Source organism: Hyla sarda, chromosome 10, assembly GCF_029499605.1.
Source record: "Hyla sarda isolate aHylSar1 chromosome 10, aHylSar1.hap1, whole genome shotgun sequence".
Taxonomy (NCBI): Eukaryota; Metazoa; Chordata; class Amphibia; order Anura; family Hylidae; genus Hyla; species Hyla sarda.
In genome coordinates, this window is record NC_079198.1 from 15,798,730 (window position 1) to 15,812,331 (window position 13,602).

At 41.6% G+C, this 13,602-nt stretch overlaps 1 protein-coding gene and 1 long non-coding RNA gene across 2 annotated transcripts in view; one reads left to right on the plus strand and one right to left on the minus strand.

Annotated features, from left to right (window-relative positions):
• The window catches only part of MEGF8 (multiple EGF like domains 8), an 83,668-nt gene that overhangs the window by 66,773 nt on the left and 3,293 nt on the right, over window positions 1-13,602 (minus strand). Inside the window, exons 2-8 of the mRNA XM_056543801.1 lie at window positions 8,403-8,615; window positions 7,697-7,860; window positions 4,939-5,148; window positions 3,539-3,719; window positions 3,367-3,455; window positions 2,463-2,676; window positions 1,434-1,614 (exon numbers count right to left, since the gene is read on the minus strand). Of these exons, the coding sequence (XP_056399776.1) occupies window positions 1,434-1,614; window positions 2,463-2,676; window positions 3,367-3,455; window positions 3,539-3,719; window positions 4,939-5,148; window positions 7,697-7,860; window positions 8,403-8,589 (1,226 nt within the window). The 5' untranslated portion in view covers window positions 8,590-8,615. The remainder of the gene's footprint in view (window positions 1-1,433; window positions 1,615-2,462; window positions 2,677-3,366; window positions 3,456-3,538; window positions 3,720-4,938; window positions 5,149-7,696; window positions 7,861-8,402; window positions 8,616-13,602) is intronic.
• LOC130294226 (uncharacterized) overlaps window positions 1-13,602 on the plus strand; it is a 59,454-nt gene that overhangs the window by 31,015 nt on the left and 14,837 nt on the right. The gene's annotated exons all lie outside the window — the stretch shown is intronic.

A 13,602-nucleotide genomic window follows, 5' to 3' on the forward strand; every position in this document is an offset into this window, starting at 1 on the left:
GATCTTTATCTCCCTCCATAGACTTACAATAGAAAACGTCTCCTGCAGAAGAATGGGAAGAGAATAGTGCAGCTAAGTGCTATACCTAGCTATAGTTAGAGAACGTGAGGGTCTGGACACTCACACTGACACGTCAAAAGACTATTTAGAAGGAACAGTGCCCATTTATTCTTAACAAAAATAGTGTAGAATTCCAGCTCCCAAAAATTATCTTTTAAAAATCCAAAATGTATTTTACATGATTAAATGTTAATGAAAAAATTAAAACAAAAGAAGGTGGTTTCAAAAGCATTACAGAAACTCCGACGCGTTTCGAACCATCATGATTCTTAGTCATGGCACAGCACTGTTTGCCACATTCTGCTATGCTTTTTAAACCACCTTCTTTGGTTTTTATTAACTTTTAATCACGTGAAATACATTTTGGATTTTTAAAAGATAATTTTTGGGAACTGGAATTCTACACAATTTTCGTTAAGGATCTGTTCACACCAAGTATGTGGCTTGGACATCTGTTTCGTGCTTCCTAAAGACAATTGAAGTTCCTCGATTTCAAAGAGTCTACAAGGTGGTGAGCTGATATATATATATATATATATATATATATATATATATATATATATATATACAGTGGTCCCTCAACATACGATGGTACTTCGTTCCAAACGAGCCATCGTTTGTCGAATCCATTGTATGTTGAGGGATTCGTGCAATGTAAAGTATAGGAAGCTGTACTCACCTGTCCCCACCGCTCGCGATGGTGACCCCGGGCCTCCGCTGGGCTCTCCTGGTCTTCTCCGATCCTCCGCTGGGCTTTCCTGGTCTTCTCCGGTCCTCTGCTGTCTTCAGCAAGACCTTACTGGGCCTGCGTAGCGACGTCATTACGCCGCTGCGTACGCCATTCCTATTGGATGACGTGTGCAGCAGCGTATTGACGTCATCGGAGAGGGCCGAGAAGACACCGGAAGACCATCGCTGGACCCGGAGGGCACCCCGGAGCATCTTGGAGGGGTAAGTAATACTTACCGCACCACATGGGGAACATTAAGCATTTTGCGCTGCCGGATAGCACGTAATGCGATGGCCCCGACATAGAAAAGCATCGTATGTCGATTTCATCATATGTTGGGGCCATCGTAGGTCGGGGGGGTCACTGTGTGTATGTGTGTGTGTGTATATATATATATATATATATATATATGCCCATTTATTATATTAAACTTACTAATCATTAGAAGCTGATCGATACCTTATAGCAATGCTAAAGTTCAATGCATGGGACCTGGCTGATGATCAATGATCAGTAAACAGAACTGAACCCACAGATACTTACAAACGTCACATTGCTACAGCTGAATGCACGTACAGGTGGAGTAACCTAATCCAGTGGAGCTGGAAAGCTATAGATCAGCAGTAACAGATTTAGTTCTTACCGGGCCGTGGACGGTCTGTGTCCACCATAAACCACTAGAGATCGGGATGCAGAGTGGAACACCATGGAATGGCCTGCGGCTGCAGGGGGCTTTCCTCCAGCGGGGAGCACCTCTTCCCATTCCCACAAGTGGAGGTTGAAACGGAACATCTTAGAGGAAAAAACATCCCGAGATGTGCGTCCTGGGAAGCAAAGCCATTTATTTATATTAATTTGAAAAAATCCTGAGGTTTTAACTTTTAAATTTTGTGGCTGAGTCAAATACATTAAGTCAAATACACTAATCCTAGATAACATTATACTCCAGAGCTGTACTCACTATTCTGCTGGTGGAGTCACTGTGTACATACATTACATTACTTATCCTGTACTGATCCTGAGTTATATCCTGTATTATACTCCAGAGCTGTACTCACTATTCTGCTGGTGAGGTCACTGTGTACATACATTACATTACTTATCCTGTACTGATCCTGAGTTATATCCTGTATTATACCCCAGAGCTGTACTCACTATTCTGCTGGTGAGGTCACTGTGTACATATATTACTTATCCTGTACTGATCCTGAGTTATATCCTGTGTTATACTCCAGAGCTGTACTCACTATTCTGCTGGTGAGGTCACTGTGTACATACATTACATTACTTATCTTTTACTGATCCTGAGTTATATCCTGTATTATACTCCAGAGCTGTACTCACTATTCTGCTGGTGGGGTCACTGTGTACATACATTACATTACTTATCCTGTACTGATCCTGAGTTATATCCTGTATTATACTCCAGAGCTGTACTCACTATTCTGCTGGTGAGGTCACTGTGTACATACATTACATTACTTATCCTGTACTGATCCTGAGTTATATCCTGTATTATACCGCAGAGCTATAGGATAAGTAATGTATGTACACAGTGCTTCCACCAGCAGAATAGTGAGTGCAGCTCTGAAGTATAATACAGAATGTAACCCAGGATCAGTACACACAAAAATATATAATATAAAGCAAGCTAGGCCTTATACTGACTTACCTCCAAACACATAGAGCCAGTTATCAACAGTGGCAGCTGCATGGTTGGCCAGGGGAGGGGGGTGCATAGCACTATATGAGCTCAGATCCACCCAGCGTTCTTCCAGGGGCAAAAACACCCAGGTATCATTAGTCAGTCGCCCACCAGGAAGCTCCCCACCAAATAACACCAAGGTCCCATTCCATTCCACCGCAATGTGCGAGTGTCGAGCAGCCTAAAGAAAACAGGGAAACACAATGCAGTCACACGATCCACAGGTAAGATTTAAAGGGGTATTCCAGGCAAAAGCTTTTTATCTATCTATCTATCTATCTCTCAACTGGCTCCGAAAAGTTAAACAGATTTGTAAATTACTTCTATTAAAAAAATCTTAATCCTTCCAATAGTTATTAGCTTCTGAAGTTTTCTGTCTAACTGCTCAATGATGAGGTCACGTCCCGGGAGCTGTGCATGATGGGAGAATATCCTCATAGGAACTGCACAGCTCCCGGGACGTGAGTCATCAGAGAGCAATTAGACAGAAAACAACAACAACTCAACTTCAGAAGCTAATAACTATAGGAAGGATTAAGATTTTTTAATAGAAGTAATTTACAAATCTGTTTAACTTTCCGGAGCCAGTTGATATATAAAAAAAAGTTTTGGCCTGGAATACCCCTTTAATAAAGGTTTAAGCCAGGATTTTCCCAACCAGGGTGCCTCCAGCTGTTGCAAAACTACATCTCCCAGCATGCCTGGAAAGCCAACGGCTGTCCGGGCATGCTGAGAGTTGTAGTTTTGCAACAGCTGGAGGCACCCTGGTTGGGAAACACTGCTCTAAGCTTATAAGAGCTTCAAACTTTTCTCCTCCTAATATAGAACTAAACATCATAATGAACTTTCTCCTACAAGATAAAACACATACCGGACTAGGAGAATAGTTCTTCCTCTCCCAGATATTTGATGTAAAGTTATACACTGCCATATCCTGAAGAGCGGAATTCAGATCCAAACCTATAAAAGAGAAAAAATAAATCTATTAAATACAACACCCAGGTCACCCATCATAACTCATCACATAGAAGCTTCCGACTCACCTCCAAAAATGTAAAGGGCGTTGGAGGGAGACAAAAAGGCTCCGGCAGCTGCAGTGCGGGGGGTAAAGGCCGGGTCCTGACCGCTCACATTGTACCAGGTCCCAGAGCCTTGGTTATCAGTCAGGGATAAATCGCAACGTTCCCCTATGTATCCCGGAAAACACACGCAGCGTTGAGTTTCCTGAAAGAGAATCAACAAATCATAGGAAACACTGTCCCATTGGTTTAATATTCGTAATCAGCACACACTTAAAGGGGTACTCTATTTATTCTGGCGCCAGAAAGTTAAACAGATTTGTAAATTACTTCTATTAAAAAATCTTAATCCTCCCAGTACTTATCAGCCGCTGTTATGATCCACAGGAAGTTCTTTTCTTTTTGAATTTCCTTTCTGTGTGACCGCAGTGCTCTCTGCTGCCACCTTTGTCCATGTCAGGAACTGTCCAGAGTAGGAGCAAATCCCCATAGCAAACCTCTCCTGCTCCAGACAGTTCCTAAAAATGGACAGAGGTGTCAACAGAGAGCACTAAGGTCAGGCAGAAAGGAAATTCAAAAAGAAAAGAACTTCCTGTGGAGCATATAGCAGATGATAAGTACTGGGAGGATTAAGATTTTTTTTTTAAAGTAGTAATTTACAAATCTGTTTAACTTTCTGGCACCAGTTGATTGAAAAAAAAGGTTTTCCAGTTGAGTACCCCTTTAATATGTAAAGGGGTACTCCGGTGGAATACTTTTTTTTTTTTTTTTTTTTTTTATAAATCAACTGGTGCCAGAAAGTTAAACACATTTGTAAATTAGTTCTATATAAAAATCTTAATCCTTCCTGTACTTATTAGCTGCTAAATACTACAGAGGAAATTATTTTCTTTTTGGAACACAGAGCTCTAAATGACCACAGTGCTCTCTGCTGACATCTCTGTCCATTTTAAGAACTGTCCAGAGTAGGAGAAAATCCCCATAGCAAACATATGCTGCTCTGGACAGTTCCTAAAATGGACAGAGATGTCAGCAGAGAGCACTGTGCTCGTGATGTCAGCAGAGAGCTCTGTGTTCCAAAAAGATAAGAATTTCCTCTGTAGTATTCAGCAGCTAATAAGTACTGGAAGGATTAAGATTTTTTTTAATAGAAGTAATTTACAAATCTGTTTAACTTTCTGGCACAAGTTGATTTAAAAAAAAAAAAATATATGTTTTTCACCGGAGTACCCCTTTAATATTAGGTGCAGAAGAGCAATAGAGTGCACTAAAGAACAGAGGACTGAACAGAGGACTTTGCACCATGATCACCAACAGTGGGAAACTACAATTTTCAGGACATGCTGGGATTAGTGGTGTCCCTGCAGTAACAGAGCCTCAGATTGCACACCACTGTTCTTTGTTACAGCTTCCCTATAACTTACCTGGTTACACGTTCCATGGTGGACATGGCAGTAAGTGCTACAGTCAGGTATCTGACAACCATCCCCACTCCAGCCCGAGTCACATAAACACTGGGTATTTTCCTGGCACGTCCCATGTCCAGAACAACCTTGTGGGCACAAGGAGAAACTGTATGTGGCATTAAAACCCAGAAGGTTGTAGTTGGCATCGCTGAAGAGATGGAGGAGCATCTGCAAGAAACAGGATCAATCAATCAGGGTTTATAAAAATAAATAATCATATAGAAAAGCTGAGCTTAGATGGGTCATCTGGGTTCATGGAAGTTTTGTTATATGTCTGGGGGTGTGGTACTTCCTGCTACCCAGATAGGTCACGGACACATGACCGCGCATAGCCAATAGATGCCAGTGCCCGCAGCCGCTGTCACTAGCGTGGATCGCACTGTTTACATCAGCGATCCACACTGGCATCTATTGGCTATGCGCGGTCACGTGTCACGTGTCGTTCTCACTGACAGGCGCGCACTTCCGGCCATGCGCCCGCTGCACACTAATTAAAATACTCTAAATGAATTCTATTATTATATATATGTTTATGTAAGTGTTCTTCCTTATATTTGTGTATAAAACATGTAGAATAAGCATTTATAGTGTGTAAATCATCTATTGTATATGTCTACCTGTATGATGTCATCAAACCACGCCCCTTTTACCTGTACCTTGGCGTTTTTTTGGTGTATATATAAGCTCACTGATCTGACTGTAAGCATCCTGATCTGAGGAAGGGAGGGCACCTCCCGAAACGCGTCATCCCCATTATTTATTTTCTTGATTTAGTAAAAGTGGTTCCACTGCGAACCTTTTACAATATATATCCAGTCCATCTCCTTCATTTCCAAAGAAGCTGCTGCGCCATCTCCAAATGAGTTTTTTCTCGCAAGCTTCTCCTCTATCGCAACAGGACAGCAGTGCAGCTGTTCCCTGCAACCCAGAAGGCCAGCAGCGACTCCACGCACATTGAGTACCCCATTATCACTGGGGTGACAGGCTTTAATTTATCCTACTCAAGGTGAGCGGCCATCTATATGGTCTCCTCTGTCAACCCTTGAATTCACTACTCTTGTTACCAAGGGTAATGCGCTAGGCGCCGGTATCGGTCTCCTCTTTTTTCTCTTACAGAATCATTGACATGAATGGGTTTTATTTTTTTTATTTTTTATTTTTTTTAAAGTTTTTAATCCGTTTACAGCCTGCAAGAACGGAACCGGAACAGAGAAAAAAAACTGGGACAGACGGCTGTGTGAACGCACCCTTAGCCGGATCACCGGATTTTAAATGCACAATTAAACGCTAAGTTTTAACTTTATTTTTGTTTTGCTTGGGAGCTGGATCCTTCTACTATTGACAGCGTTACATTAGTGAGTAATGCATCTTCATGAGTGTTTACTGGGCACAGATTTTCTACCAGGGGTGCCTCCAGCTGTTGCAAAAACTACAGCAGAGGTCTCAGCAGAGAGCATTGTTGTGGTCGTGACAGAAGAGAAATCCAAAAAAGAAAAGAACTTCCTCTGTAGTATACAGCAGCTGATAAGTACTGGAAGGATTAAGATTTTTTTATAGAAGTAAATTACAAATCTGTTTAACTTTCTGGCACCAGTTGATTTAAAAAAAAATATATATATACGTTTTCCACGGGAGTACCCCTTTAACTTCGGCTGTCCAGCGTGCCTGGACAGCCGAAGTTAAAGGGGTACTCCCGTGGAAAACTTTTTTTTTTTTTTTTTTTTTAATCAACTGGTGCCAAAAAGTTAAACAGATTTGTAAATTACTTCAATTAAAAAAATCTTAATCCTTCCAGTACTTATAAGCTGCTGTATACTACAGAGGAAGTTCTTTTCTTTTTTGGATTTCTCTTCTGTCACGACCACAACAATGTTCTCTGCTGAGACCTCTGCTGTCCATTTTAGGAACTGTCCAGAGCAGGTAAAAATCCCCATAGCAAACATATGCCGCTCTGGACAGTTCCTAAAATGGACAGCAGAGGTCATGTGGTCGTGATAGAAGAGAAATCCAAAAAGAAAAAGCATTTCCTCTGTAGTATACAGCCCCTAAAAAGTACTGGAAGGATTAAGATTTTTTTTTAATAGAAGTCATTTACAAATCTGTTTAACTTTCTGGCACCAGTTGATTTAAAAAAAAAAAATTGTTTTTCACAGGAGTACCCATTTAATCTGCAGAAAATTCTGCAATGTTAAAATTTGGTTGCTGATTTCTTCTTCCCCTTTCAATTTAAAGGGGTTATCCCTTTGGCTGTCCGGGCATGCTGGGGGTTGTAGTTTTGCAACAGCGTGAGGGACCCTGGTTGGGAAATACTGATCTAGGGCATAACAAAAATCTAAAGAATATCCTCTCTGTAGATCATTTAGTCCCATATGCATTCTGGGAGGAAGACATGGGGGCTGCAAACATTACAACAGAATCCCATTAGAGATGAGCGAACTTACAGTAAATTCGATTTGTCACGAACTTCTCGGCTCGGCAGTTGATGACTTATCCTGCATAAATGAGTTCAGCTTTCAGGTGCTCCGGTGGGCTGGAAAAGGTGGATACAGTCCTAGGAAAGAGTCTCCTAGGACTGTATCCACCTTTTCCGGAGCACCGGAAAGCTGAACTAATTTATGCAGGATAAGTCATCAACTGCCGAGCCGAGAAGTTCGTGATGAATCGAATTTACTGTAAATTCGCTCATCTCTAAATCCCATCCGTCTAGGTTTTGTACCTTTCCAGATGTGGCCTCGAGGGTGGGGGGCAGACTGCTTCCGCTCAGGCTCGCCAGAAGACGGTCACTATAGGAGTCTCCGTCATATACAAAGAGATAGTCGTACGTACATTCTGTGTCCATGAAGAGGAATCTGAGCAGGATACGGTAGTTGCTGCTGGGGGCTGCAAGATAAAATAAAACATTTTAAAACCACTCAAACAATACCACTTAAAGGGGTATTTTTTTTATTTTTATTTTTTTATCAACTGGTTAAACAGATTTGTAAATTACTTCTATTAATTTTTTTTTTTTAATCCTTTCAGTACTTATTAGCTGTTGAATGCTACAGAGGAAATTCTTTTCTTTTTGGAACACAGAGCTGTCTGCTGACATCACGAGCATAGTGCTCTCTGCTGACATCTCTGTCCAGAGCAGCATGTTTGCTATGGGGATTTTCCATAAAAACCAATGAAAATGGACAGAGGTGTCAGCAGAGAGCACTGTGCTCATGATATGAAAAAGATATAGTGGGAGATCAAAACCTGTCTAGAAAAAAAAAATTACTGAGTTGCCCATAGCAACCAATCAGATTGCTTCTTTCATTTTTAACAAGGCCTCTGCAAAATGAAAGAAGCGATCTGATTGGTTGCTATGGGCAACTTTTCCTCTAGACAGGTTTTGATGAATCTCCCCCATAGTCACAAAGGGTAAAGGGGTAACCCACCTTCTATAAGCCATTCGCAGTTGCCATTGACTGAATAGTTTCCTGGGCCGTCGCTCACGAATCCCGGCAAACTGCGGAGTACAGTCCGCTGTCCCTTACAATCGCCAGATGTCGCTGTGCCAGCCTGGGATAACAGCAGGAGGAAGAGGTGCCAGCCATATACCCAAAAGCTGGCATGGACTCCCATCTCTGCTCAGCATTCCTGGGAGGGAACTGGGAAAAAACAAAGTATGAGAAGAAAGGAATTAAAGTGCTGAAAAGTTATAGAAAATTACGTTCCTGATCCTGTTTAATATTCCAGAGCTGCATTCACAATTCTGCAGGTGATCACAGTTTACATTCAAGGGTCACTTTTTCCACCACACACTGCACCAAGCAATTGAAGCCGCATGAATTATAAGGGTTCAGCTAAAGAGTTAGAGGTTTTTCTAATGACAAACAGCAGAATAGTGAGTGCAGCTCTGGAGTATAATACAGGATATAACTCAGGATCAGTACAGGTAATGTATATACACAGTGACCTCACCAGCAGAATAGTGAGTCCAGCTCTGGAGTATAATACAGGATATAACTCAGGATCAGTACAGGATAAGTAATGTAATGTATGTACACAGTGACCCCCACCAGCAGAATAGTGAGTACAGCTCTGGAGTATAATACAGGATATAACTCAGGATCAGTACAGGATAAGTAATGTAATGTATATACACAGTGACACCACCAGCAGAATAGTGAGTACAGCTCTGGAGTATAATACAGGATATAACTCAGGATCAGTACAGGATAAGTAATGTAATGTATGTACACAGTGATCTCACCAGCAGAATAGTGAGTACAGCTCTGGAGTATAATACAGGATATAACTCAGGATCAGTGCAGGATAAGTAATGTAATGTATGTACACAGTGACCCCACCAGCAGAATAGTGAGTACAGCTCTGGAGTATAATACAGGATATAACTCAGGATCAGTACAGGATAAGTAATGTAATGTATGTACACAGTGACCCCCACCAGCAGAATAGTGAGTGCAGCTCTGGAATATAATACAGGATATAACTCAGGATCAGTACAGAATAAGTAATGTAATGTATGTACACAGTGATCTCACTAGCAGAATAGTGAGTACAGCTCTGGAATATAATACGGGATATAACTCGGGATCAGTACAGGATAAGTAATGTAATGTATGTACACAGTGACTCCACCAGCAGAATAGTGAGTACAGCTCTGGTGCATAATACAGGATATAACTCAGGATCAGTACAGGATAAGTAATGTAATGTATGCACACAGTGACCTCACCAGCAGAATAGTGAGTACAGGTCTGGAGTATAATACACGATATAACTCAGCATCAGTACAGGATAAGTAATGTAATGTATGTATACAGTGACCCCACCAGCAGAATAGTGAGTACAGCTCTGGAGTATAATACAGGATATAACTCAGGATCAGTACAGGATAAGTAATGTAATGTATGTACACAGTGACCTCACCAGCAGAATAGTGAGTACAGCTCTGGGGTAGGATACAGGATGTAACTCAGGATCAGTACATGATAAGTAATGTAATGTACATACACAGTGACCTCACCAGCAGAATAGTGAGTACAGCTCTGGAGTATAATAAAGGATATAACTCAGGATCAGTACAGGATAAGTAATGTAATGTATGTACACAGTGACCTCACCAGCAGAATAGTGAGTACAGCTCTGGAGTATAATACAGGACATAACTCAGGATCAGTACAGGATAAGTAATGTAATCTATGTACACAGTGACTCCACCAGCAGAATAGTGAGTGCAGCTCTGGAATATAATACAGGATGTGTAATAATACAGCACAGTGTAATGATCCAAATCTCAGATGAAAATGAATCATTTACAAATTTCCAAGGGTCACAACTAAACAAACCATCACCAGGACAAAGTGTAATGACCTGTGTATTACTGGGCTATCGCTGCATAGAAATGTGAGGAAGAAGAAAGAAAAACAGAACAGCAACTTCTCAACCAGTTTGCCTTCATATGTTGTAAAACTACAAGTCCCAGCATGCATGGACAGCCGAAGGCTGTCCGGGCATGCTGGGACTTGTAGTTTTGCAACAGCTGCAGACACCCTTGTTGGCAAGCACTGCTCCAGCCAATGACATATGACAAAGGTTCTTCTCCTAGGGTAGAATATGGCGTCACTGACATCTGGACATCATAGATTGCTCCAATGTTCAACATTTAAATGGTTAATTTTTGGAACAATTAAATCATTACATTCCTGATCCTGCGCGGTGAACGGCGTACTTGCAAAAAAAAAAAAAAAAAAAAAACTCCAAAACACCAAAATTGCTGATTTTCGGTCATATCACATCCCAGAAATTTTTTTTAAGGAATACTCCTGTGGAAAACTTTTTTTTTTAAATGAACTGGTGCCAGAAAGTTAAAGGAGTACTCTAGTGCAGAGTATTCCTGCTCCGTCCTGCCCGGGCTGCAAAATAAATGAAAATGAATCATCACTCACCTCCCTGGGTTCCCGCAGATCGTCACTACAGCTGATCGGTCCTCCGGTCCATCTCCTTCATACTTCCGGGTGAAACGAAGCGTCACATGATGCTCAGCCTATCGCCGGCCGCTGTGATGTTCTGCCTCGGCCGGCGATAGGCTGAGCGCTATGTGACGCTTCGTTACACCCGGAAGAATGAAGAGGATGGACCGGAGGACCGATCAGCTGTAGTGACGCTCCGCGGGAACCCAGAGAGGTGAGTGATGGTTCATTTTCATTTATTTTTCAGCCCGGGCAGGACGAAGCAGGAATACTCAGCACTAGAGTACTCCTTTAAACAGATTTCTAAATCATTTGGATCACGGAGAAAATTGAAAAAATGGAGCACTCAGCGGAGTCCTGTGCAGTTACTTCTTTATTTACAAGACATAGGGTAAAACAAGCAGGGAGGACAGGTGGACGGACGTGGGGGGAAAGATTGTCTCGGTGACGGGCCGTTTGCACGCCGAATCGCTTCGTCAGACCGGGGAGATGGTAAGGGGGTATTCCGGTGGAAAAGAAAATGTTTTTAAATCAACTGGTGCCAGAAAGTTAAACAGATTTGTAAATCACTTCTATTAAAAAATCTTAATCCTTCCAGTACTTTTTAGGGGCTGTATACTAAAGAGAAATCCCAAAAATAAATGCATTTCCTCTGATGTCATGACCACAGTGCTCTCTGCTGACCTCTGCTGTGCAGATCAGGAGAAAATCCCCATAGCAAACATATGCTGCTCTGGACAGTGCCTAAAATGGACAGCAGAGGTCAGCAGAGAGCACTGTGGTCAGGCACCAGTAGATTAAAAAAATAATAATTTCCACGGGAGTACCCCTTTAATAAAAAGTGATCCAAAAGCCATAGTAGTCAGACGATGGCAATGAACAGATTTTTTTTTCTAGTTTTATATATTTTCTTTATATCTTTTAAATGTCAACTCCATAAAAATTATTCCCCACAATAGCGCAATTCCATATTATTTTCAACTCTGCCTCACATACAATTTTCTTCTGGCTTCGCAATAAACAAAGCATGCCAATGAAAAGTACAACATGTCCCACAAAAAAATAAAAGCCCTAATACAACTTTGTAAGTGGAAACATAAAAATGGGTCTTAGAGGGTGAAGAGGAAGAAAACATGAGTCCCGAATCAAAATTAGAGGGGTCATGAAGGGGTTAAAGGGGTTCTCCACCATAAGGTGATTTAGTACGTACCTGGAAGACAGTAATGGACATGCTTAGGAAGGATCTGCGCTTGTCTTGGGGCTAAATGGCTATGTTGTGAGTCCACCATAATGCTGTGGATATATTTCTGTGAAATGGCTATTTCCTGTTGGAGTTCCCTCCCTCCAACTACAAGTCCCACGATCTCTTGTTTGTAAGTGTGAGGTCACTTTTCTCAGTCCCACACATCAGCCACCAGTGTTTTCTAACCAGGGTGCCTCCAGCTGTTGAAAAATTACAATTCTTGCAGAATGATCTTCTTCCCGCCCAGCAGTCGTTCCACCCACTGAAGCAGACAGGCTACTTTGAACACCAGACTAATGATGTCTCTCATAGTTGAGGTATACCTATGATCTCCTTTGGATAGGGGATAAGATGTCTAAGCACCGGAGTACCCCTTTAAGTGGGAGAACTTGCACAATTGGTGGCTGACTAAATACTTTTTTGCCCCACTGTAGGTATAGACACTATATAATGAATTACACTAACTTTACATCCTCTGTAGCAGCAGGTGAGCGCGCATCATACCCGGTTGCTATAGGCAACCAGGACCCGCGGCTAATGCCGGACATCGCCGATCGGGCTGATTTCCGGTATTAACCCTTTAGACACGGCAATGAAACTTGCGACCATATGGACCTACAGAATAAATATAAGGTGCAATTTTTACTAAAAACTGCACCGCGTAGAAACGGAAGCCACTAAAAATGACAAAAACATTTTTTTTTTAAATTTTCCCCCACTAATAATTTTTTTCTGGTTTCGCCCTAGATTTTGTAGTGAAATTATTAATTGCATTAAAAAGTATAATTGTTGGCGCAAAGAACAAGCCCTATATGGATTTTTAGGTGGAAAATTGATTTTACGAAGGTGAGGAGGGAAAAACTAAAGTGCAAAAAGGAAAAATCACCAAAGAGGGGAGAGGTTAAATTGAAAGGGGAAGAAGAAATCTATAAGCAAATTTTAAAAAGAGGTACTCCGCTGTAAACATCTTATCCCCTATCCAAAGGATCTCCGGCACAACGTACTTGTCATTCGGTGCACGGAGCGAACTCCGCTCCGTGCTGATGACTGGCGATGCGGGCCGCCATGACCCCTCCATTCACATCTATGGGAGGAGGCGTGACCTCTCCTTTGAACACCAGACTAATGATGTAATGTCTCAGGCCGCAAAGCAACCTGGAAAAACCTGAGACCACAGTCATTCTGCAGGGGGAGGGGAAATTACAGAAAAATTGCGAGACCACCATGAAACATATGAAGAAATGGAGAAGGTCCAGCACAGCGGCATACAGTAAAAACGTTATCTTTATTAAAGGGGTACTCCGGTGGAAAACTTTTTATTTATTTATTTTTTTAAATCAACTGGTGCCAGAAAGTTAAACAGATTTGTAAATTAGTTCTATAAAAAAATCTTAATCCTTCCAGTAATTATTAGCT